At 40.8% G+C, this 27113-nt stretch overlaps 1 protein-coding gene across 26 annotated transcripts in view; it reads left to right on the top strand.

Moving 5' to 3' along the window:
* ARID1B (AT-rich interaction domain 1B) overlaps nt 1-27113 on the top strand; it is a 413107-nt gene that overhangs the window by 141317 nt on the left and 244677 nt on the right. For 18 of the 26 annotated variants that reach the window (XM_070256330.1, XM_023633152.2, XM_023633155.2 and 15 more), the window contains one exon: nt 13415-13525. The exons of the other annotated variants lie outside the window; for them this stretch is intronic. In XM_070256330.1, coding sequence (XP_070112431.1) covers nt 13415-13525 — 111 coding nt within the window. The remainder of the gene's footprint in view (nt 1-13414; nt 13526-27113) is intronic. 26 annotated transcript variants of the gene reach the window in all.

Genomic DNA, 27113 nt, shown 5'->3' with positions numbered 1-27113 from the left:
TAGATATAACTTGCTGCCTTAACAGTTTCGGTTCATATAGGATGGTCAGTTTTGTGTGTGTGTTTGTGGTTTTTGGTTCTTCTTATTCCTGTAAGCTTCTTCAGTAAATAGAAAAAACTACTGAAGAATGAAGAAAAACATTTTGAGAATGGTAGTGTCATTTGACCTAAGTGTCTTGTTATTTTTAATTGCTATAGAAATCAGGGTGATCCTATAGTCGGTTGCGACTGTATCTGCCTGGGCCCTTGCTTTTATTTATTTATTATTTATTTTTTATTGAAGTATAGTTGACATACAATGTTATATTAGTTTCAGGTGTACAACAGAGTGATTTGACATTTATATACATTATGAAATGATCACCACCCACGCTAAGTCTAGTAACCATCTGTCACCACACAAAGTTATTACAATGTTATTGACTATGTTATTGACTGTGTTTCTAACACAGCTGTAATAGTAGATGAGCTTCTCAAGTTCTTTTTCTCTCCCTCCTTTCTTCTTCCTTCTCTCTTCATCACCATCTCTAACAGAGATGGAGCTATGGGATTGAACCAGATGCCCTGACACTTAGTGCACCTGGGACCTCTTCTCTAGCTCTTCGTCCTGGTGGCCCGGACTCAGCTGGCGGAGGAGGGAGCCTCTCCCTTCATAGATGGGAGAGTGTGTGGAACTGCCCTCCCGCCTGAGTCTGGTTCTCTTTGTTCCCTTCAACTTCCTCTCCTCTCTGATGACCCCTCCCCTACTGGTATTGAGGGATGACATTGAGGCTGGAGTAGGTTTTGCAGTTGAAAGTATCATCGAAGCTCATGGTTATTCATACAATCCTCTTTCCTAGATGATTAAATTCTGACACAAGAGAGACTGGGGGAATTTTTTTTCCTGGATTGTTATTTTGCCATTCTCAGCTGTCTTCATTTGTCTCTAAATGCTCATTTCAGTTTGTTAAAAGTATGGAAAATAAAGTAAAGCCTAACATATATAACATTAAAATTCTTCATCAATTTGTTTGAGTTTGAAAGCGTTTAGAGTACCAAGCTCTCTATAGATTGTGTTCCAGAAGAAGATTATCTGCAGATGTTTGAAACATAGGGTTACTGTTAGAATTCGCTAGTATGGCAGCAACCACCTTTTTCTTCCAGAAGTATCGCAGATCCAGCCCCAGTTCACTGACCGATTTTCCTCAAAGTGCCAGGCTTTTGGGGAGAGGAGTGGATTCACATCTCCATGCCTCCTTGGGAGGCGAAAAGCTAGAGATGGAGAAGTGGGATAGGGCGGGGCCCCTGGGCAGGTGCACAGCTGTGCTTTCCTAAAAAGAAAAACAGGGAGGTTATCTACATCGGAATCTCCGGGGCTGTTTGCTCAAGCTTTCTTCCTCCAAAAGTGTTCTCCTTCGGGGAACCTGGGAATCTGCATTTAATTCTACGGGCAAGTCTGTTTTGTTCCAACGTTGGAGAGCTGCTGGAGTGCGGAAACGCTAACCAGTGCTTTCCAGTCTTGCTCTAGCCTGGCCCCTGGGTATTCTCTCACGTACTGTTGATCACCCTGAGAGCTCATACAGCGAGTCGTGCCTCAATGTGGCGGGGCTTCAGTTCGACCCCAACTCTGTTTTAATCTAAAGGGACTACTTACTGTCTTCCTTATTACTGCGATGTGTTTTGCTCTGGAGTTAGGCTGATATTCAGGCTCTAAGGCCACTGGTATGGGCCCTTCCACTTGGTAACCCAGTGTTTTTCAAACTTTAGCGTGCATTAGAAGCACAAGAAAGACTTGTTTTAACCCAGATTGTTGAACCCTACTCCCGGAGTTTCTGGTCTGTAGTTTGGCTTGGTAATTTTCATTTCTAACAAGCTCCTAGAGGCTGTTGTTGCTGCTGGCCCGGGGACGCCCTTGGAGAACCACTTTGTAAACCCTCCTCCTAATTCGGACTTGTTTGCCTTGCTCCTGGCCCAGCCTATACTGAGGGCACTCCCTCTGTCTCTGGGAGCCAAGGATTCTACAGCTAAGCGGTTAATGTCCTGCGCAGCAGGGGCACTCCAGGACCCTGGACCCCACTGTTTCACCAGTTGTCAAGTGTTCGGCGCATCCCTGCTTTAGAGCAGTGGTTCTCAAGCTTCACTTCCCCACAGGAAAGCAATGAGGATTATCCTCGGAATGTCCTTGGAAAATTTGAGGTGTTTATTTTAACGTAAAATGGCTAAAGAAGTGTTTTACTTTAATAAGTAAATTTTACTTTAATCCCCATGTAATTGACAGTCACCCTCAAATTTCTGAAGTCTTCTTTTTCTTTTTCTTTTCTTTCTTCCGAATAGAAATTTAATTGACTCTTTAAAGGTAAAATTTTCCTGTAGTCATAGCAACACTTAACTGGAGTATATTTTTTTTAAAAACTGTAAGGGAGCCTCTGGAAAATTCAAATTTTCTGTTATTTCGTACAGAAGGAGTGTCTATAGCCTGTGTACTCCAATTGAAGATTGGGAAAGATGATGGTAATTGGATGCTAGCTTCCTTTAAGAATCTTTGTTTCTCCTAGTCTGTACTCTGAAAATGAAAACTGGAATGGGGAGAGAGAGAATTAATTTCATAGATAAAATGATCTGTTTAACATTTTTTAAAAAAGTTATAAAAGGAATATATGCTCATGGTAAAAAAAAATTCAACAGAATCTTTTTGCTTCTGCATCCTGGAGGCATTGTTGGTACAGTGTAAAACAACAACGAAATTCCCTGTGGCTGACCATCTTTTATTGTCTTCTTTTATTATATTTTTTCTGTTACTTTTTTTTTTCCCCTATCCTTCTTCCTTTTTTTCCTTCAGTTCTTTTAGCTTTCACTCCAAAGGCATTGCATGGAGAAATCAAACAACTTTTCTTTTTTGTGAGGAAGATTGTCACTGAGCTAACATCTGTTTTGTATATGGGGTGCTGCCCCAGCGTGGCTTGATGAGCAGTGTGTAGGTCTGCGCCTGGGACCTGAACCTGCGAACCCCAGGCTACTGAAGTGGAGCGCGCAAACTCAACTGCTGTGCCACCCAGCCTGCCCCCAGATAACTTTTTAAGAGTGGTTCCCTGTACAGCTGTAGGGGTGAGCTGGCAAGACAGGCTGGAGAGAGGATCTTTCTGGTACCTTACTTCACTCTCTTTGGCAAAAACAAACTCCCTGCCTGAGTATACAGCATATGGGTTTCTCAAATTCTATTTCAGCAGGTTGTTGTCCTGCCACTTGCATCCCTCATGCTGTTCCTTTAATTAAAGTGTGTGTATAATAACGCAAGATGTCCTGTATAGGTAACTTTTTAGACTAGAGTTACTTAGGCAACCTGAGTTTTTGTTGCATATATAATTTGAACACTAACTGTATTTGGAAATTCTTTATATTTTATTGTAGTTATTTGGATAAAGATTATAATGTTGGATGCAGTTATTTGTAGCTAATCTGGTTTTAAAATCTCTGAAGTTATAAAGTTCTTGGTTCTAGTGAATCCCAATTTTGATATCATTATCCCTGTTCTCACCCTTTAGCTTTTTGGGGGTCCTTGAGAATCTGGTGAAAGCTGGGGATCCTCTTCCTAGAAAAATATATGCATCATGCAAAATGTGCTTTCATGTCAGGGGAGTTTTCAAATCTCTTTCACTCTAGGTTAAGAATTCAACCCTAAATATGAGTTACAGTCCCAGAGTGGTAGAGAGAGATGATAGTCAGTTTCCTCTAGGTCTCTGGCTTGCGCCCCTGGAGTGGTCATCTCCCTGGTCCGGGGAGGAAGGGCTTTGGCTTCGGGCAGAATGAGTCAGCCCTCAGAGGACGTGAGATGGCAGTGCCAGTGTCACATCATTTCAGAGCGGATGATAACCTTTTTGAGCTGTTGCTGTAACCACAGTAAGACAAATAGGGCCATTCCTGACCTCAGTCGGCTAGCTCAGAGCTGGGTAGGCTCATGTCTACCAATTGTACCACCATGAAGGCCTGGTGAAGTTGCCCTTGTTTAATGATACAGCAAAATTTCATTCTATAGATACCAGGGAATGGCAAAATATCTAAAACCCTATGTTGTAGCAGTCTCTTCATTAGCAAACTTTCGTGAAAATACTACACTATCTTTAGTCAATGATTCTCAAACGTTATGAGCAAGTCTAAGAATTTCTTTAAAAATTTAGATTCCTGGACCCTGGCTTTGGGTGGAGATTCATCAGCTATGGGATCAAGTCCAGAAACTAGTCCTTGTCCAGTGGGAGGCGAGTGGGAGGGTAGTTAAATGCATAGACTCTGCAGAAAGAAGGTATTGATTCCCACCCCACCTCCACCACTTGCCCACTGAGTGACCTTGGGCAGCTTCCCAACCTCTGTGCCTCAGTGTCTTCATCTGTAAAATGATGCTTCTTTCGTGGGGTTGATGTCGAGACCAAGAGTGTGTTCAGTGAGTAAAGCACTTGGAAGTGTGCCTGGCTGTCTAACTGTTAGCTGCTTCTGTCGTCATCACACCAGCATCAGCATCACGGCCACAGGTTAAACTCCCAGTGGTTCAATGAAAATTTTGATTCTCATTCTTAAATATGGTTTTAAGGAATATAAATAACAATACCTGACATTTATTGAGTGCTTAAATGTGCCAGGCACAGTGCTGATTGCTTAAAGGTAGTTCCTTTAATCATTTATACGTTTAATCATTAATACAGCTTTCCTTTAATCTCCTGTAATCATTAATACGGCTTTTAGAGGCAAGTTCCTGTATCTCGATTTTACGGATGAGGAAGTAATTCTTCAGGTAATAGGGTATAGGGCTGAGATTCTTTTCTGCTGTGTGTGTGCACATATATTTATGTGTATATATTATTATTATGGTTACAGACACTATTTTTCCCTATAAAAAGCATCGCTGAACATTAACTGTGGCTCATTTAGCTTTGTGAGTTTATTAAAATAAATTAATCTATTAGAAATCTTCCTTACTTTCGTCCTTAGGTCTTGAGCATCTTCGTATTTCTCTTTGGTATTTTAGGAAATGTGACTTTAGGCAGCCATGTGGCTTCCCTTCTCGCTCTGGGCCCCCTGTTAGCTTAGGAAGAAGTTCTTGTGAAAACTGAAAGAAAACGAAAAGCTTGTTTTACGTCTTGAATGCCAGGGCCTGGCTGCTCTGGGCGGTCCTGTCTGTTCTCCAGGCCTCTCTGGGTTCATCTTTACTGCAGACGAGAGGGCTGCTGCAGCCCCAGGTTTTCTGGAAAGTCCTGTGCCATAGTGACGTTCGTGTCGGTGGCCGGCTACGACTGTAATGAGGGATCTGCTATCAATATTAATGAGACTCATCTGTAAGAAAATATCATAAGTAGCTTGTACAGGCCTGTCCTTTTTCTAGAGTGGTTTTTAAAAATATGGAAATAATTATTCCTTTGAATTGATAGAAAATAAACAATACTCTGAATCTAACCTTTGGACTCATCAGTGTATCTAGTGTCTTAGAGGGAATATGGCTTTAATATAAGCTCAGAGTCTTCCCATGGAATCAGTAGCAGAAAAAACCAGCCGAGCTTGAGTCATGTGGTTTTTTAAATCTAATATAAAAGATTTTTGGAGCAAGGGTAAAGGAAGATGCGGGGAAAAGTATCAATATGGACTCAGAAGAATGAAAGTGATTTACCACTCTCCTAAACAGATACTAAACATGATATGTGTGAAACACCCCTTCAGCGCCTGCTCTTGGAGCACCGTGCGCCCGTGACACACAAGCACTGGGAGTGAAGGAGCCACACTGCTCCCCTCGCCTTCCCGGGGTGGCGTAGTCCGGTGTGGTTTCCAGACTAGGAAACTGAACACAGAAAAATTTGGTCCGGGTCCTGCAGATAGTGAGCAGTCCAGAAGATGGAGTTTGAGCTTGGGTCTGTTTGACTCAAAGGTTTATGGTCTTTGGAGAGATCTGTGTCTGGAAAGGGTTCTTGGAATCAGGGCAATAGGACACTGGGCCTTGAAGAGGCCAAACCGAGATGAGGGTGCGCGTGTCAGGTTCAGGCCAGGAGGGCAGCTGGAGCTGAGAACGGGACAGACAGATCAAGAGATGAGACCGAGAAAGGATCTCTGCGTCCACAACCAGGATAGGTTTTGCCTCGGGGAGCTGGGAAAAATCAAACTGGCAGAGTTGATTTGGTTAAGATCATGGAGGGATTTTTTTTAAGACATCTGAGTGATAGGATTAAACAGTACAGCAAACATGTTAAAGATAAAATGGGGGGAGGTGAAGAAACTGTGAAAGATGAAATGGTCTACGCTTGATGGGTTTTCTTGGGAGAGAGAGAATTGAAGGCACGGGGACCCATAAGGAAATTCTTGTTCAGGTGGAAGCTGGGGTCTGCCCGGCAGCCTCAGCCTCGCCTCTGGATTCCTGAATTCATCTTTCATACTGTTAACTCCATTTTCATTTAAGTGGAAATTTTCAGACTTAAACAGAAGTAGGCGGAAGTGTACCGAGCCTGTGTACCCATCATTCAGCCATTACGTGGCTAGTCTTGCCACAGCCACACTCTCTTCCCTCACCCACAACCTCGATATTATTTTGAAGTAAAGCCCAGGCATTGTATCGTTAATCTGTAAATATTTCAGCATATAGCTCTAAAAGATAAAGGGCTTTAAAAAAGGAACATTAGCGTGATACAGTTTTCACATTTTAAAATAGAATTTTTTCTTACCAATTATCCAGTGCTCACATTTCCAGTAGTCTCATAAATGGAAAAAATGTTTTTGCTTAATTTACATTGTTGGGTAGTTTGAGTCAAGATCCAAATACGGTCCAGTCTTACAGATGGTTGATGCCTTTTCATCTCTGGGGTTTTCCTCTGTCTGCATTTCTGCCTCTCTTCTGCTCTTCTTTTCTGTTTTTCATTGCAGCTTATTTGTTGAAGAAACTGGGTCATTTGTCGAGGAGAGACTCCCACAGTTCTGGGTTTGCCGATTGATTTGTTATGGTTTAGTGTGTTCCTTGGTCCTTTTTATTTCCTATAAATTGATAGTTAGGTATACAGGCTTTATCAAACTCATTGTCAATTTTGGAGGGCAAGAATATTTCATTGCTGGTTTATTCACTAAGAAGTGTAGAGTGTGGGGCCAGCCGCATGGCCAAGTGGTTAAGTTCGTGCGCTCCACTTTGGCAGCCCAGGGTTTCGCCGGTTCGGATCCTGGGCGCAGATGCTCATCAGGCCATGCTGAGGTGGCGTCCCACATGCCACAGTTAGAAGGACCCACAACTAAAAATACATGACTGTGTACCGGGGGGCTTTGGGGAGAAGAAAAGAAAAATAACAGTAGTCTAGAGTGTCTTGGTTCTTCTTTTTTGACAGTACTGCTGATGCTCTCCATAGTCTTTGCCCTCACTCTTAATTTCCAGTGTATTTTTTTGCTACATTCTTTTGCAGCCATCTTTTTGCCTTAAGACTGTCAGTAACAAACAGTGAAATGTGTTCTGTAGCACATTGCTACCAGGCAGTGTAGCTGTTAGCGTGATAAATATTCTTGGACACAAGCCCAAGTTGTGTTCAGTTTTATGTGTTTGTCCTCGTACATTTATTTTTGTATTGCTGTGTCTAATTCTAAGTGTGAGCTCTTGGAAGCCATTCAGTCAGTCATTCACCAGCTCTTACTGAGTACCTGTCTGGACTCGGCACTGGGACCCCAGGAGGAAGTGAGAGTCCGGTTCAGGAAATACGCAAGCAAACAGTAAAATACAGCATTGTAAATTCTTTAAGAGGAGTACAGCTGAAGTCGGTGTGAAGTAGTTGTTTTGAGAGAGAGTAGAGTTAATTTCTACCAGGATCTTGAGGCCAGCAGATGCTCTTCAGACACAGGAAGGAAAGGCATCCACTCGGGACCAAGAGTGAGACCAAGAAAGCCGCACGTGCAGGCACAGGGCCCTGCAGAAGCCCGTGAGCAGTCAAGCGGGCGCACCTGAGGACTTGCAGTGGGCCATGGGGAGGCCAAGACGAAGCTGGAGTGGCGGCTGGAGGACGTTTGACGAGCTCTTCTGTGCCAAACGAAGGACTGTGGGCTTCGCTCTGTAGGGGCCGAGGAGGAGAGCACCATGACTGTTGGTATGTTAGCCAGTGTGCCCTGGTGGCACGGCCGGCGAGAGGTGTGGTGTGAAGGGGCCGGCAGTCAGGGGAGACAGGAAGGGATGCACTCGACAGTGATTTCTGGTTTGGTGATGCATCAGATGTGTATGGTGGGAGAGAGAAGAAGGTGTGTGACATGGCTCTGGGAAGTCCCGGGTGGATGGTGTGGCCTTTGACCAGGTGGGGACTGAAGGAGGAGAATAGGTTTGAGGAGGACATCTAGGAGGGTCGTTTTCTGGGTGTGATGAGTGCAGGGGCCTCTGCCTGCAGGTAGAGATGTTCCTGGTGCCGTTAAAACATATGGGAATTGAAGTGGAGACTCGGGAATCCTCACCACATAGGATCGGTGAGGTGGCCTCGGGGTGAGGGTCTGAGGGACACCAATTGTCAACGGGCGGGCAGAGCGTGCGTCACTGGCAGAGGAGCCTGACCCAGCCTGATCCGAGAAGGCAGGCAGGGGCTCTGCCTTGCTGTCCACCAGCCTGAGGACTTGAAATAACTATCTGATGATAACAAGTCAGGGGAGAACAGCCTTGTGTTCAAATTTGTGAGAGTTTTTTATGTTAGTATTTCTTATTTAGTCATCATATTATAATTGAATGTTTTGAAAGTATTCCACATGGAAAATGCTTAGGATTCATAAATTTTGAAAGGGGAACTAAGGAGGATATATGGAAGCCTAGAATAATACCTTAAAAAAGCTAAAATTGCATTAAATCCTTATTATTTTATAATACTATATTATAAATAGTATATTATTATTGATAATATAATAAATTGTATATAAACTTAAAATATATATCTATTTTATATATAAATAATATATGACATAATATATAAACTTGTTTATCATATAAATAATAGTATAGAGCATTACACTGTTACTATTCCTGTTGTTATTATTGTCTCTTCTCAAGGAGAGTCATGGTGGCACTGAAGATCTGTGCATCACGCTGAGATGCTAGCTCGGTTGTCAGACACTAGCTGGGCATTTCCATAAGGTTTTGTTTCCTCGTGGTAAAAAGAAGGTGATAATAAGGCCATCTCATGGGGTTGTGGGAGACAGGGACCGTGCACAGTACCTGTCCCAGAGCCCTGCCTGCAGATGTCAGCTGTCCTTGTTAATAATATTTCCACCAGGGCGTTCCTGAGGTGGCAAGGGGGTGGTTGTGCTATTCTTGAAGTGGACATTTATAGACTTATATTGTTTTCCTTTTGGAAAGGATATTTTAAATTTCTTCACCTACAAACTAAAAGTGGAGAGGTCAGTAGCACGCCCAGTTTCCTGAGCAGAGTGATGGTGTCCCGTGGCCACCATCAGGCGTTTTCCCTGTGGGGGTCGCCCTGTCCTCCTCCTCTCCCCCTACAGCGTCTCACATGCCAGTGCTGGTCTGTTCCCCATTAGCGGTTGGAACTGACGATAGGAGTTTCCAAAGCAGGGAGAGAAAAGGAGCGAGAAATCATGCTGACGTAGATAGTGCCGGATGTTATGAGGCTCCTCAAATCCTCGTCACCTCACTCTGGATTATCGCAGTAGTGATCAGTGGCCACCTTGCTTCTCTTTCTAGCACATCCGTACTTCATGCAATTATTGGAAAAACCTTTCTGAAATAACATGAGAATCATCACGCGTTCTAGATCCGGAAGCCACAGTGGCTTCGTGTCGCTTTTTGTTTCAGACCTGAAGCTCTTTGCAGGACTGTAAAGACCACCAGCTCTTGCAAGCTTCTGGACTTATCTTCCCTGACCTCTTAGTCCCACGGCCGTGTGTTTGTCTAAATCCTTGTCTTCCTTTATTATTACTGCTATTCCTTCCACCTCTTCCCCGTTCGGGGTTTGCTGCTTTTCCTAATGTGGTTAGGTGTATTGTGATGCTAGGGTAAACATCTTTAGTGAAGCTTTGTTCTGTTGCAGAATGATAGACTGTGAGTGTAAATTGATGCTTCCTTTGTTAAGAACACTTTCCCAGTCTCTCTCAAAATTTTAAATGTACCAGCCCTTTGGCAGGAATTCCATATTTCACATGAAGATATATAAACAGCGGAGTTTGTTCTAGTGCTGTGTGAGGTAGGGAAAGACTGGGCACAACCTGTATGCCCATCAGTAGGGGACTGGTTAAATGTGTCACTGCAGTGACATAGAGCGCAATACTGTGCAGCATTAAAAAAATAATAAAGTAGATATTTAGGTGCAGATATTGAATGAGCTCTACAATATATTGTTAAAGGACCAGAAAAGATGCCCCAGCTCTATTTAAAGAAAAAAGGATTTAAAATCACGTTTATACTTGGTAATGCTTCGAGCAATTGTGTAGTAATGCATCCAACAACTGTGGATGTTTTCACACTTTTGTTGTTTTCTGAGTCGGTCTTCCTTTTACCTGTGACTCATTGCAGAAGGAGGGTCAGAACTGGAATCCATCGGTGGTTAGAAGTGTGCGCGTGGGATGCAGAAACATAAGACAGATAAAGAACTCTGAGAGGGTCAACCATGTTCCCCTTGCTGGTTCTTTCGCACTGCAGTGTTAGCACAGGATGCTGTTTTTCTGAACAGTCCTGGCAGTGTGGCAGATGAGCGCAGTAGTAATTTGGGTGTGTAAACTTGTACTAGTGTACAAGCTGGTGTACACTAGTTTAAACTTGTAAATAACCGGAGATGGCCATGATGTTTTAAAAATGTAAGGCTGTGCTTAGTTGTTTGTTTATACAACGTGATGCTGAACATATGCTTTCTTTTCTGGTACTGACATTGCCCTCTTAAATCTATTAAATTACTTATTCCTTCTTACTCTTCTGGAGATGAAAATAAGTACCTACCAGAAAATAAATATAGCTCTGAAGGGGGAAAAGCTCAGGCTTGTTATGGGGTATACTTTTTACATCTTTATTAAAGCTGCCACATGGCGACGTTATAGTCCCAGTGTAAGTTATATATAGATGATGATTGTTTTCAGTTAAAACTTGGTACCTTTTCTGGATGTTCTCTCGGTTAAATTAATCCTTATGTTCAAACAAGAATTGAGGCAGAACGAGTTCAATCCAGCGATTCCCACTAAATTTTGTTTTGGTTTTATTTCCAACTGTATTTCATAATTGAAAGCCTCTTGCGGTTAGGAATAATGTTTGAGACTTTGGGGGAATCTAATTATTTTGAACTTTTAAAGCCTTAAAAAGTGAAGTGTAAAGTCGTAGTAAAATTTTCTGATAGCTTTTCTAGTCTATTAGTTCAGTGTTGCTTATTATAGAGGGAACAATATCTAAATTAAAATACGTATTCACTATAGTTGTAATGATCTTTTTCAACTCTTTTAGAAATCAGTTCATTTAGCTACAAAGAGAAAATAAAAAGAAATTTAAAAGGCAATAAGCATAGGAGGGCATGTGGGCCTGTTCCTGTTTCTTAACCGAAGTTTACTAAAAAAAGTGTCCGGCGCTGCCGGTAAACTGTGTGTATGCACACGCGTGTGTTAAACGACCAAGCGGGGGCCTGCTCATTTGTTGGCCCATTGTGAGGCTGTCCTGCACCTTTGTGGGTTTTTTTGTAACAGGGTGAAGGCCCTTGAATGGAGGCCTTGTGGCCTGCTTGATTTGAAATCCTCCCTGTTAATCTAAAGGAACCAGCAGGGCCCCCCCATGGGGCGTCCGTGTGACAAGTGGCAGCCTGGGATCCGGAAGACACGTGGTGTTGGGGGAGGGGGCGGTGGGAGTGGTAAGACTCTTTCAGCCATGGCTTCTGTCCCCCCACAGCCTAATTATTACCCTCTGCCGACAGCCAGATTGAAGCTACCTTTTAAGTATCCTTGGACCACGTGTGCTCGCCGAGACCTCCCCTCACTGCTATCAGATAGCAACCTGGACAATGGGATTTAATTCCCTTACAGAAGGATAGTACTGACTGGGCAGTATGCCTTACTCTTCGAAGTTAGAGATCGTGATTCAGGGTGCGTGTGTGTAGATTTATGTAAAGGGCAGAACGTTGCTTGGAAAATGCTGGATTGTTGGCACGCTCTTCACTTGAGAGCCTGTTTCGAGGCAGGTTGCTCCAGCCCTTGGCTGGTTACGTCTAGTTTGTGGGGCTGTGTACTTTGTAGTACCAGCTATTTATTGGTCCAAAGTTTCTTGGCTCAGGAAGCCCTGTAATTTTCAGTGTATACTGTGTGAGAAAGAGGCGGGGTGGCAGCAGCTTTTTATAGGGTTTCAACTAATAAACATTAATTTTTAAAGTGATATTTTGAGGATTTGACAGAAGTAGAACTTGTAGATACTGTTCCTTTAGTTCTGACACATATTTCAACTGACAGGGAAAAAAGGGAGAGAATTTTATTTTTGAGGGATATTTTTCATTCTTTTTTTCTCTCCAATCAGAAACTGGTTCTTCCACTTTCGGTGCCAGTGAAGACCTGCTGTAATAGGTATTTCACATTCTGTCCTGCTGGTTGACTTTGGGTGTAAATGGTGGTAGAGTGTTTAGTAGCCAAGCAGACAGAGTTAAATAGCTAGAGATCTGGTGTACAGTAAGCTTGGTGTGGTGTGATTGTTTAGTTTATATAGTAATATTTCAGCAGAATACTGAAAGCACGTAGAATACAGCTCCTGGAAAATGTTCAACAGGATGCCAGAAAGGCCATGTTAATGATAAGTTTCTCATACCTCAGCAGATTTTTTGGGTGTGTTTTGTTTCCCACTGCTGTTTTATTCTTTATTGTGGTTCTCTGGAAACGATGCCACGTGAACATATGGAATTCTATACATGAGTGTTTATTGGTTTTGTAGAAACCCCAGGATACTGTGAGTCTAATGACCGTGTTGTTTTGTGGGTTACTGAGAGGGCATATTAAAAGTCAGTTGATAATAAAGTTTTCATTAATTATTTTAACATTCTCAAGGTAATACTTAAAGGCACTTCAACCCAAATCAGAATTAAACAATACACCCAAAATCAGAATTAAACAATAAAGTGTGCCTTGGGTTTGCCGTGATGTAAAGAGAGTTTGGTTATGGCTGACCTCCTTGCCCTCCTTACTGACTAGACATCTTCCTGCAGAACTCACATACGATCGTTAGTGTGCATGGTCTCCGAATAAATTTCGTTGCTCGTTCTGTATGTTTTTGCTCTCGATGATTCACTGCTTTTTTTGACTTTTGTTGTTGCTTTCGATAAAGTGTTAAAGAAATAGCTATACCATATCTATCTGTCTATCTATCTGTCTATTTCAATGTAACCTGGGTCGATAGCTTCTGATAAGCCTTTGGTTCATTCGGTGGCCAAAGAAGCTTGTAACTCCTTGAGATACTCACCCGGTGCTTCATGTTTGTGTTTGTCTAGGACATGTCTCAGGAAGGCTATGGGACTAGGCCTCAACCTCCTCTGGCTCCCGGAAAAGCTAACCACGAAGACTTGAACTTAATACAACAAGAAAGACCGTCGAGTTTACCAGTAAGACATTCACGTGCTGATTTGGGAACATAATAGTTACAGATTTTTAAAAAGAGCTGTTGTTTTTGCTTGTTGTACTTGCTCTTAAGACTTGGGGTAGAAGTTTCTAGAATTCAGATAGATTCGTGATTTATTAACTTTTTTAGGGCTTCAGTCTTAGGAGCTGTGTAGTCCTGGATAGGTGTGTCGTTTGGAGGTCTCTCCGAGTCCACTTGGCAGGTTTGATTTGGCTGATGGGTTTTGGGGCAAAAAAGGTGTTTCGTGGTGCAGTTGTGTGTTGTTTAGCCTGTTGCTTTCTGGTGGTGACAGAGAACAGAGGCATCTATGTAAGAGAGAAATGTAAAGAAATTCCTACCCAGCAAAAGATGTAAATAATGAGAGAAAGCGTCTGGTAGTCCTTTGAATTTCTTCTGGGACTTGATGTAATGAGAAATCACCCAATCTTTTTTCACCCAAAAGAAAAAGTGTTTTAGTTTAAAATTGGAAAGAGCACCTTATGAGTATTCCCACCAGCAAATACTGTCTGGTGTTTGGGGTATATATTCACCAGAGTAGTGGCTATATTATAGGCCATCCTATGGTTGCCTATAAATACTTCATCTGTGCCTAATTTGCTTTTTTACAGGCAACCTAGTTTAAATGAGGCTTTCCTTATAAACTAAAAGAATACATCTGTGCAAACAAGTTTTTTATTTATTTTCCTGTTAAAATATTTTGGTTTGAAGAATTATTGTTACTGCTTAATCTCTATCAAGAAGTTTTATTTAGGATGGGAGCTCAGGCTAGCCATGATTTTAATTTGAATTTCAAATGTGTTTACATTAAGTAAGATTTGTTGTATTACTTTTAAACATCTGAGCATTTGTCATGAATGTTATACACGACATTTGGCATGCGTACCATACCCATTTTTAAGTCACGTGTGGCCTTAGGAAGAAGGTAAGTGATGGCTGCAGGATATAAGTATCTTTGAATCTGATGCATATGTTTTTGAAACCCAAATTTTTACAGCTGTTATTTCTAGGGTGGGAGGTAGGTGATATTTACTGTGGTCATTTTTTTAGAAACATTAGGGTATTTATTGTCTAGTTATTTGGTTTTGGAGGGAATGATAAAGATGACGGAGTCTGTGTTTTATGCTGTAGGCTTTTTTCTTCAGATAATTCACAGCTTGATGAGCATGCAGTATGTGTGTGTGTGTGTGTGTGTGTGCATGCACGCGTGTGTGCCTGCACGTCAACAGTTGATAAATGCAACATTTGCTGAATATTTGGAAATTGGCTTGTGGTTTTAGGAAATTTAAATTGACTCATGGGAAGCAGGTGGGCGGCGAGTTCCACTCTTTTTCCACCAGATTTTCAGTGTTTTTGGAGAAGCCCAACTTTGTAGGTTTGGCATTGGCTGGCGAAGTGTACTATTATACTGGTTGGAAAATTTGTTATAAATTAATGCAGATTTTCTGTGTAGCTGTGAGTATAGTTGGCAGTGTACTGCTTTCTGCATTTCCCCTTGAACTTTGACCTCACTCACGAGGCTCTGCGTGGAGTGCATGGTGGACATTCGGCAGACTCTACAGCATGATTAGGCAGGGAATGGAGTGTGGCAGGCCCAGAAACCCAGCTGAAGAGTTCTGCTCTGGGATGGTGTTTTTTAAGTCGATTACTGGAAAAGGGGCTTAAAGTATTTTAGCAAGTGAACCAATATATTCATCAATACTTTCCATTTTCCTGAGTTGTTCTATTTGTATGCATGTATAATGGCTTTCTTTCTTTCTTAATCTGTACCTTGCCTACTTCCCAAGAGGATTTAAGGTTGCTCATAATAAAAATTTTCTTATGAAGCTATTAAAAAAAAAAAGCCCTAATTGGTATTTTCTTTCTGTTTTCATAACTCACAGATAAATAAGATGCTGACTGACTCAATAACATTTCAATAGTCTTTTTTTTTTAGAGAGCCAAATTTCCAGGTTTTATGGTGAGTATATGGCAGTAGCAGTTACTGATAAAGAAGAAACCGTAGATCAGCTGGTACACCCCAACCCCCTGCTCCCGGTCTGTTAAGATGAAAATTGGCTTTATTTAAATGCCTTTTAGTGCACTGTTGCTCTTTCACCAGGCTTTGTTTGTGCAGAAAGTTTCTATACGAGGTTTACAAGTATGTTTTTATTTATGGAAATGCTGCATTGATGTGTTGTACACAAATAAGTTAATTACGCTTTGGGGGAAAGATCTGTTGGTGTTCTGTATGGCTCTAATATTATATATGTTTAGTGTTACTTTTATTAAATATTTCAGTTCTCTAACTTGGCTAAGTTGATACTATAGGTGCCTTGAAACTATATTCATTATCACATCTGAATTTGGTGTTGGGTCTTTTCTAGATTTATCCTACGTTTTTTCCTTTTCAAGTGTCAATGATATAAATTTTGTCTTCTTACTTAAAGACCATTCATCATATTTATAATCTCTTTTTTAATTTGGAACTAAGGAAATTATGGGTCTTATCTGTATATTTGAAAAAATGTGGCATAGTGATTCTAAGGTGTAATTATTGTCTTTATCCATTATATATGTGACTATAAGAAGAAATCTCAAGTAGTTATTTCTTAATTTTTTGTAATATTTTCAGCATTTGTGCTTTTTTTCTTTAGCATATGTTTGTTATACAGTTAGCTTTCCATTACAAGAAATCAAGACGTTTCCAATATCCTTATGCTGGATCAGTAATTTGATCCCTCAGTAAGTTGTGCTCTCACCATTGTTTGAACTGACATTTGTCTGTATTTCTATGTCATTAAATTCTTGGTGATCTTCTTCAGTAGCTAATGCAGTTATATTTTCCAGCTGTCTTAGATCTTCAGATCATCCACATAAAGCAAATGACTGATAAATTAATGCTTGTCCTCTTGTTGTCTCGGGGCCATGACCAGTAATGTTTACTCTTCACTTAATGCACTCAGCCCTAAGCTCAGAACAAATCTTCCTTAATCATGTCCACTTATTTCTATACCTCTTAATCATACAGCTTTCTCCCTCTTGAGATGCATTAGCTGACATACCCTTGGTGTTACCATTATTAACAACTCTTAGCATATAGCATGTGATATAAAAATTAGCTTGAGAAACTCTATCTGCTTAGAATATTGTCACTTAAAATTTGAGCATATTCTGTAGTTTTTTCTACCTCAACTGTTGATATGAAATGAAGCCAGCATTTAAGCAAAATGCACAGTGGAAGGTCTAAAAATTACTGTATCTTATTAACTCCTTTATTTTATAAACGTTGAGTATATCTCAATTTATATTCTAAAATAACTCCCAAGATAGGATTTAGTACACTTTTTTTGAGTCTTTTGTTCCATTTCCATCTCTTGTGGCATTTACTATTCATCCTTTTATTGCTAGCCTTTTTTATAGTTGTCTTGGCCCCCCAATAGACTAGGATCTTTTCAGAGTATTTATTGTATTGTATTCAGTAAGTATTTTCCTAATAGAATTTATGTAAAAACTTTTAAACACAGTTTTCTCTCAGTTTCAGAATTTTCTTTTAATTACTTAAGGGATCTTTTCCAAGGTATTGAACTGAGCTCAGGAGAGCCTGTGTTCCCCACCTGCTACTGATACAAAGGCTTATCTGGGTGTAATATCTGTGTTGGTGGGGCGGTTTTATTCTTAAAACCATTTTCTTTTATTATAAAATGGCGTTTGAGTTTTACCTTGATAACCTTCAGCTTCAAGAGAACAGGTGGGCACCTTGGATAATTAAGCTAAAAGTAGCAAGAAGACATTCCTTTCTTGGTAATATATATTTTATTTATAAAAAGAAATAAATTGACAGAAACAGTAATCATAATTTCAGTAAATATAGTACAAATATGTTGTTAAAATATGTTGTTAATAAAATATTTATAAAATCGTATAAAAGGACATTAAAATGTAGTTTTATTTTCTTCCTCGTTCTGAGCAAAGAGTGCTTTCTTCTCCAGGGATCTGGAGAGTTGTCCGTATTCCTCAGTTTAGAAATGACTGACCCGTTTTTACTCTTGAGAGAGGCCTGCCACCAGTTGGCATTGCAGATAGCAGGTCCATTATTCTGTTTACCTAAGACACAGAATACGATCAGTCATATTCTAATAGCCTTTAAGAAGGCCCATCAGGTCGTTAAAAACCTCTTTCTGACCCTTTCTTCCTTAAATAGGAAATACCTAAAGAGGTTGACCTGAAAAGGGCTTGATCTTCAGAGTTTAGTAAAAAAACTCTATATGTCATGTGGAATAGGGCTTATGGCACTTTTGTTGAGTTTGCAGTTAGAAGGAAATATTGAGGTTTAGATAAAACATGTTTTTTGGCCCTTTGTGAAAGGAAGGAGGTAGTCAATGCTGGTGATTCTTTGAAATAGAGGGTGTTAAACAGGATATTGGGAGCCTGAAAGAGAATGGTTGGAAAACTCTATTACCAAGAGTATTCTTTGGGGGTTAGCTATTAGCAACAGAGCGCATACAATGATCTCTCTTTCCTCAAAAAGAATGCTCTGTATGTGTGTTTTTGTTTTTGTAATCTTTAATGATACTTATATCGGCTAGGGATAAAAGGTCATGTACTTTGGAAGCATATATGGATATTGACAATGTGTGAATAGGGGCATTTTAAGTGTGTAGATTTGATCATATGGTTCTGTGAACGACTAGAAACTGTTGGACAAAGCTGGGTGAACCGTTTCTTAATTGTTTTGTCTTTACCGAGTTCTCAACCCAACTAGAAATATAAATTGTTAACATGATCTTAACCTGTTAGTTGGCAGATTTTTGCAAAAGTTAAGATCTACCAGGTGTACGGCTGCTGAGTGAACTCTTCCTTCACTTGTTTATCTGTATCTTGAACTTGATTTCAATAGTTGTCATTAAAAGCTTAAGAATGTAGCTGTCTTCCCTTGATTGATCCTTCTCAAATCATTCTGAACATTTAAAAAAATTACAAGTTAATAAAAGAGAAATCTAATCTGTTGTCACCTTACTTCAGTGTTCAATCATTGGCCATCGCTGTGTGCAGCTGAAGACATCAGCTGTTTGTTAGCAGTGCTCTCTCAATCTTATTAGACTGTGCTGAGGTTTGGAGTTATGGAAGTCCTAAAAAGTGAGCACCCCGTGAGACAGCAGGAAGTTCTCTGAAGGATGGCGCCTTGTCAGGCAGAGCATCTCCAGATACAGTTACCCACTGGCAGAATTTTGAAATTGAAGGTATAGACACATTTTGCTATCTTTGACGAGTTTTAAAGGAACACGCAATACTTCCATTTCTTACCTAGGATTTACCATATTCTCAAATGTAATTTTCGTCACTGGTCCATTCTGTATGGAGACGTCAGTGTTTCTGGATTAAGGATGAGAGAAACCTGTGAAGACCTTTCTTGAAAGTCCTAATTTAGGAAAACTCACAGTGACTCTGACAAATGTCTATTTTCCAAGACAGATTATTTCTTTAAGATATGATGGTCTCTAATTGTATCCTCTGGAGTGTTTTTGTGATATTGGTAGTCATTTTGAAAATAGAGGATAACACATGAACTTGAACAAGGTAAGAAGTAGTAGGAAGTGGGAAGTTCTGTTTCTCCCTCTTTGAAAACAATCTTCCACTTAAATATTTGTTCTGTAAATGAATATTCAATAAAACCTCACCAGTTTGGATTTCTTCCAGGTAAAAGCAGGCTAAATATATGGGAAGTTTGAATAAATTAATATTTAAAAAGAACTATAGTTTGCTTTTAAATAACTCAAATGTTTGCGTGCAAAGTGTTGCTAAATTCAGTCCTGTTGAAATAAATGGACAATTCTAAATTTATTGTAGCAGAGATGTTTGCTTAGTGGCAGTGTGTTATTTTTAAAAATTCATTTACTTTTGAAAAACACATTTTAACTAAGCATATCCTCTGCAAACTTTTTCACATCATATTCTGAAGATTTCCATTTAGAATACGGGGGAAATGAATTTCAACCCATTTTATGGGACTGTCAATTCCAAAAAAATTAATGAAGGGGTGCTATAAAAAATAGACACTAGATAAAATTGGAGATGAAGAGAGGCTGAGACGTAACTGATTTGCAGGATATTGATTTTGATAGCAGAAGGATAACTATGATCTGTAGTTGATAAATGAGGCTCATTAAGTAAAGCATGATAAATGCAGATATTCCTGGCTAACAGAAAAGTCAGCATACACGTTTCGCCATAACAAATGGACTGGAAGGTTTTGACCCAGGCTGTGGGCTCTTCACATGACCTGTGTGCCGCCATGGATCCTTCTCTGTGGCCCCACAGGCTGGGCTGCACGCCCCTCCCAGGTCTGTCTGCAGATAGCCGGAGAGGCACACCTGGATGTAAGCGTCTCTGAGCGGAGTGGCTGTCTCTGCGCACACAGGGGAGAGCAGAGCCTGGGCTTTTAGTATAAACCACAAAAACCAGTGTGTGAGAGCGTGTGGGCACGGGGCTCGGGCAGGAGAGTTCGTCAGCAGTGTAACTCCTTCACTTCTTCATCTGAATTTTTTATGCCAGAACAAAAAAAACCAGCTGGTGTTCGGAGGTACCTTTTCTCCTTCTCACCTGCTGTTTCTGGTGCGACAAATGGCCGTTCTTGGCAAGTTGAGCTGGAGAGCCTCCTTCCTGCCTTCTCCAGAGTGCTCCTCCTGTGCCCTGGAGTCTGGAGAGGCCCGTGGGCTTCCTCCAGATTCTGCAGCCACGGCCAGTGTAAGGCTTGAATGCATTTACTTTATATTATCCGAGTTAGGTGGGAAATAGAGTTGAATGTACACATTTCCATTTTGTAGGTACCTGAAGACACATCTGTTCTACATAACAGGTATATAACCAGCAGGAGCTCATAGTAGCATTTAGGACCTGGTTAATTGCTTTTATTTTTCTTTTGGACTGGAAGTAACTATTTTGAATATTAACTGTCAGTTTAGGAGAGGAAAAATATACGTAGAGAAGGTTCTTGCCTGAGAGCACAATTTACTATTCTTCCCTCACAATGTGGGATTCGGGAGGTGTCTCCCTCTTTCTCATCTTTTTCTTTTGCCTCCTCTAAATTGTTGTAAAATAACTGAATGGTCTTGTTTTCCTTTGTTTGGGTCAAGAAATTTTAGCTGAAAATTGTTACTGTGTGAAAGAAGATTATTGACTCAACAAGCCTTCAATTTTCCGTGAATAACTCTCTCAGCCCCTAGCTTCGGGACCATGCCGTGCATGCATTCTCTTTTCAAATACAGACTGTCATTTAAAACAGGCAGTTTGATGCCCCACTGAACTTTGTTTAAGCCTGGAATAAAAGAGGGAAAAAAGGCTTTAAGCCACAAAAAAGTGACTAAGCTTTCTCAACCACTTTTCTTCATAATGCACTCCATGTTTTAAAAAAAGCTTCTAGGTAACTATTGTTGTCTCTTTCCACAGGACCTAAATTTTATCCAGTGTTAGATGGTGACATGTGTGTCTTTTCCCCTTATTATCGGGATATCATCTGAATTTTTTTAAGTGTTCACAGTAGCGTGCATTTGCGGTGGAATCTGTGTGTATGTGCTTGTGTGTATTGTCCATGTTCAATGCATGTGAGAACATTCATTCTAAAATTAAACACATAGTTCTTAGCATTCACTTATTGATTGCTGATTTTCTGGAGTTCTCTTGATTTAGATAGTACCTGAGTATTAGACGGGAATGATATAAATATTTAACTGTAATAGTATTTACTGTCAGATCGTTATAAAAATGAGTAGTTCAAAGTAGTTTCTATCACTGGCCCTTTTTTTCCCTCTTCACAAAATCGAAAATGAACAGCTTATAATGACTCGTACGGAAGGAACGATGACTCTGTTTGGATAAAATAACCTGTGTGACCTGGAGCCCTGTTCTGACGATGCTGCTGAATGGCAGACGAGGCCTGCGTGTCGGCTGAGGTTCTGGTCTCGAGCAATTCAGGGCACTCTCAGGACCTTCGTCTCCTTCTCTGAAAAGTGGATGTTAGTGATAGCCATCTCAGAGCATGTTCCAACTCCTAAACTCTGCGCTAAGGGCCTTCTTGGTCAGTATATAAGAAAAGGCACTGATAAAAATGAGCTCTTTGCTTTCAGGAGGAAGTTCCGTGAGAGAATGCAGCCACCTGAAATCTTCAGTAATGGCTCATGGATGCTCTTGGTGGGCTGTCTCTCTCTCATTCTTGGGTGCCGCTTGCTTTTGAACATTCTTAGGTTTTGGGGTTGCCTAACTGAGTACATGGCCTTATAATGCAGACCGTGGAAGAGCCATGGGCCTTCTTCGAGACTCAGTCTCTGTCTCGAACATCTTGGAGATTGCAGAGCTCCCCCCGCCCCATGGGATCTGTTTGAGAGGCTGGTGTGTTTGAGTATAGGGGAGTTTAGAGAGAAGGAAAGTGCGTGTGAGCAGTGGAGAAGCACAAACGCCAGGTGTCTCTATGACCGCCTGGTAATGTGGGAGGTGGAAAAGACAGACGAACAGATAAGGAAGCTGCAGGACAGCGAAATCTTTCCTTTGTAATACGAAGTCCGATGCCTTTTCCATTGGACCAACAGATCCCAGTGCAGACAGTTTTCTGAACCAAGATGATCAGGCAGCAGTCGATTTTAACCTCATGCTGATAAAAGGAAGGCCCGATGGTCTCCACTTGAGGTCTCCACTCGCTTCTAACACTCCAGGTGTGCATTTGTGTACTGTAAAGTCACTGTTTTCTAAACTGAGATTTACCACGAGTGGAAGTATTAGCAACCCAGGGACACGAACTCCACCATTTGTTTTTAATGAACCCAAGCCGGTTTCATGGATAATGTCCCCTGCGTTTCTACACTGTATGTGTGTGTTTAAAGGCTTTGGAGCTCACTGATTGGTTTGGGTAGAGTGGTATGCCACAAGTCTTACTCGTTATTCTACTCCTCTGTCTGTCAAAACACAAGATGGTGTGCGTTGTGGCCGTGGCCTAAGCCACCCCTGGATCACAGGGAGATGCCTGAATGAGTGAGCCTGGTGGCCAGCGGGTGACGGGACAGCACCGCAGGCAGCATCATGCTGCCATCTGAAACTTATGCCCCGATAGCGATGCTCTTTCTTCTTTTCCAGAATCTTCTGGTGTAAGTAGGGATCTTCATTAGTGCTTATTTTTCCCGTCAGCGTGGGTGGTTGAGTGCAGAGAGCCAGTTAACTCCTTTTGAAGACCCTAAAAATGTGTGGTTGGTCTTTTGTAATTATTTGTATCTGGAGAAAATTTGGCTTCAAAATAATAATATATTTATTGTATATAATAATTTATTGGAAACCATTTTAAAAAGTCTTGTTATATTAATGAAAATTTCACTTAATTAACACTGGAAACTACTAGTAAAAGAGGAATAAATATACCCAGAGTAGGGGTTTTAGTGAATATTCTAGGTTTCAGGTGCATGAACTTTAAAAGACAGGACTTCTTGACATCTGTTTTGCCTGCTCAAAGCCAGATCCAGCCCATTCTTCTACTTTTGAAAGTCTGGGACTTTTGGGTTTCCAAGATGAGTGAATTGTGCCATGCCTTTTGTTTATGCCACGCTTTCATTCTCAAAATGCCTCTGTTAGCACTGGAGGCAGAGATGACTTCAGAGGCTGTTGAGTTATCTCACTAATGACGTTGAGTCAGATTATTAAAAAGCGATGGCAGTGAGAATGCAGAGGAAGAAAATTATGGGAGCAAAGGGAGGGGTGAATGATGATGCCGTGAAGGTGTTTAAGCTGAGTGACCAGCAGGTAGGGTGGTGGTGGTGTGGTGGTGGGAGCTGGTTTAGGGAGAAAAGAATACCCAGGGATTTTATGAGATTCAAAAGCAAGTCCTGAATAACTTTGCTTGAATTCTAAAACTCGTAAAAGAGAGCAATGCATCTTTGGTACTAAAGCGTTATTATTTCTATAGTGGTGTAAAACAGTGTCATAAATAGAAATTGATGTTGAAAGAATGATAGTATTGGCTATAACTTTACATTTCATTTAAATTCTGGGAGATGGCGTGAAGACTGCTGTAGCAGAGTTTGTATAAACGGCTCGGCAGATTGTGCCCGAGTCTTCCTAACTCTGACTTGGAGTAAGACAAGCGTGCAGTCTCGAGAAATAAATGAAACCATGTATAGATCCGTTGGGATTCAGGGCTGGTCTCGTTGTCCTTGCTTTCAGGACTGTGCAGTAAGTTCACGTCCTGATGTGTCCCTTTCCTTGGGGAGGGACAAGCCATTTTATATTGCTTTGTTTGGTTTACTTTTGAATGATTGAGACTTTGTTCTCGTTGCACCGATTCATTCTGGAGGAACATTCCTTAGTTCAATTTATCTCATTATAATTCCTCCTTCTCTGAAACTTATTTTGAATGTATGTGTTTGTGGGCCTAGTGTACAAATTTACTGTCTTTGCTTGTTTGCTTTTTTCTTTTTGGGGGTATGTGACTGTGGGAGGGGGTGGGGAACCTGGGTTCAACCTGCTATTTTTGAAGGGTTTCTCTTTTATTTTGGAGAAATGATTTATCCCTTTGAGCACAATGAGTTTCTGTGATACATTTGAATTCTGGCAGAGGAAGTGGGGTCTCAGAGATTACTGTGAATTCTAAAGGGATGTTCTCTCCTGTTTTTTTAATCAAGCCCCTCCCCACTTTTTCCTTCGATTGTTTTAAGCGCTGTCATTTCATTTCCTACATGAAGAGCAAAGCTTTAGTATTAATGAGTTCTTAAAATGTGTGTATTTTTACATGTTTAATATGATTCTGATTTTTTTGAAAGTCTAATTCCAAGATGTGAAAATGGAGACTCAAAAAAGGCAAGGGGGGCCAGCCCTGTGGCCTAGTGATTAAGTTTGGCACGCTCTGCTTTGGTCGCCCAGATTCAGATCCTGGGCGAGGACCTACACCACTCATCAGCAGCTATGCTGTGGTGGTGACCCACATGCAAAATAGAGGAGGACTGGCACAGATGTTAGCTCAGGATGAATCTTCCTCAGAAAAAAAAAGAAAAAAAAAAAGGCAGGTAACTGGCTTCAAAGTTCAACAGTAGTGGAGTTAATCAGTATGCAGCCCAGTCAATGACAGCAGTGGCTGCATGCACCTTTCCTGGACACGCCTCAGTGTGCTCACAGACTTTAGTTGTCGATCCTAAGACTGGCTCTCCTTTCAAATAAAACTGTTTTGCCAATTTTGATTAAAATCATGAGTGTCCTTGAATAGGTTTGAATATGTTCAAATTTCCCCAAGTGCTTTTGCTTTTTGTAGTTACTGCATTTATGCTTTTCCTTTGCCAGCATGCTTATATGTTGACATCTTCAATTAAGGGTTGAGATTTCACCGTACACAGAAAAATGCAATTACATTTAACAATCATTTATTGATTACTCCTGTGTTTAGCATTTTATATTAGATGTAGGAAGAAAATAAAAATTTGAATTATTTCACTAACTCATTAGTGTTTATTCTTTCCTCTACCACATTCAGCAATAAGAAATCAATAAGAAAAACAAACCTATATCCAGGATGCCTGTTATTTAAAATACTTCAACATATTTTCTCATTTTTTTCTTCAGAGAACCATCTATAGAATCTGCAGAATTCATACTTTCAGCATATGTAATTTCACAGAAATGTTTTGCCATTTTGTGGAAGTCTTGAATATTTGAAAGCATGAGAGCAGTGACGGCTATATCAAAATTAGTTAGCCTTTTATACGAGACATTTAAGTGGCATTTAATCGTGTGTCATCAGCCTGCTGGTTTTAGGGGAAGGAGAACACGGCTTTCCGGCACTTTTGTGAACGCTTGACCCAGCAGAGCAACAATGATGCTGGCTTTCTTGAGTGTCTTCAAGAGGGATTTTATTGTTTTCACTTCTTTTTCCTGCTTTCATTTGTCCTTTCTATTTTTATAGAGATGAATGAAAACAAGATATTAAAGTTTTAACCATCTTTGCTATAATTCTGGCCGTTTTTTTGGCTATCACATTTTGAAAAGTGCATCTAAATACTCACGTTGTGGTCAACAAAGCACGTACACACGCACTGTCAATTTATTTTTGTGGTCCAGATACTTCACTTCTCCCCCTTTGCGTTGCATGAGATAGAACGTGTGTAGCACTGGCCACATACAAAAGTGCTCAATAAGTGTCGGTTTCTTACATTTTGTTTGCCCTTCTCTTTTGGAATTGCATTTAGCTGCCAGGGCCTCTTAGGGTTGCTCGTCCACCGAGCTTTGCTTGGATCCAGCTTTCCTTTCCTTGGATGACGGGAACTGGAGCAGAGATATTTAGAGTCACGGTGATTGTGGCAGCTGGCTCTTGGCTAAAACTTTATCTCATTGACTCCTCTTGTGTTGCTCCATTGTGGAACTCCACCCAGTACTGTGGACCTCTTTTGGCTGAATATGTTGGTTTGAATACCACTGGGATTCTTCTGCAGTCATTTTGATTGGGTATTCTTTTTTTTTTCTTTTCTTCTCTCTCTCTCTCTCTCTCTTTTTTTTTTTTTTTTTGCTGAGGAAGATTGGCCCTGAGCTACCATCTTTGCCAGTCTTTCTCTTTTTTGTATGTGGATTGCTGCCACAGCATGGCCACCAACAAGTTGTGTAGGTCTGTACCCAGGAACGGAACCTGGGCTGCCGAAGGGGAGAGCACTGAACTTAACCACTAGGCCACGGGGCTGGCCCCCATTGATTGTATGTCCTTCATTTTTGTTTACCACATAACAGAAGAACACGAATATGAGAAAACATTAATGTACCTTGTAATTTAAAACAATTTTCCCAATATTGTGCTGCCATTTTTGGTTTAAGTACCACAGGCTAAATTATCGAGAGAGAGGTGGAGATGAAGAGGCAAAATCCTCTAGGGTTCGTCTCATAGGTAACTAGTTAAGAAAAATTACAGACGTGTAGTTTAGACAGCTGAGATATATCGATAATTCAAAAATGTAATGTTGGTCACTCGTTTTATACTAAGCGTCAGAGCTGTGTAGTTAACTCTTGGCGGCAGAGATCCGAGTTTCTTTTTCCCTTGCTCTTTCCAACTTGTGGTATTATCAGTAAGTAGTAAAATCACCTAAAAGGAGACAGAGAAAGGAAAAAGAAGGCATCAGCAAAGGCACGGATAGAAATCTACTTTGCTTGCAGTAAAGCCTGCTTTGGATAAACTCCTGAGATTTCACAAAGGGTTTTCAGATTTCTGACACAGATAACTGTGTGAACCATCATATTTGTCCAGGAAAGACCAGCCATGACTGATCCCACATCCTTAGTGGGAGACTGAGGGTGTTGAGTCAGGTAAAATAACTAAGATACCCTTTCAAGTCAAGTCCATGCACACACACACACAATATAGAGCAGGAGCAAGGGGGCGCCATGCCTAGATAGTTACATTTAGGTAGGAGATACACCTTTTGGAATTCTGCCTTTTTCCATCCCGGTTGATTAGCTGACGTTAAGGGACTGTGTTGTGAGTCAGGGGGTGTTTTGCGGAGGAACCTGGGGAGCAGCTTGTCCTGGTTTTCGGTGTTGTTCTTCTAGAGAGTTGTACTGACTGATGTTTCAACTGTACATCC

This window comes from Equus caballus, chromosome 31 (genome assembly GCF_041296265.1).
Source record: "Equus caballus isolate H_3958 breed thoroughbred chromosome 31, TB-T2T, whole genome shotgun sequence".
NCBI classification, from domain to species: Eukaryota; Metazoa; Chordata; class Mammalia; order Perissodactyla; family Equidae; genus Equus; species Equus caballus.
This window is presented reverse-complemented; position numbering and strand designations above follow the sequence as displayed.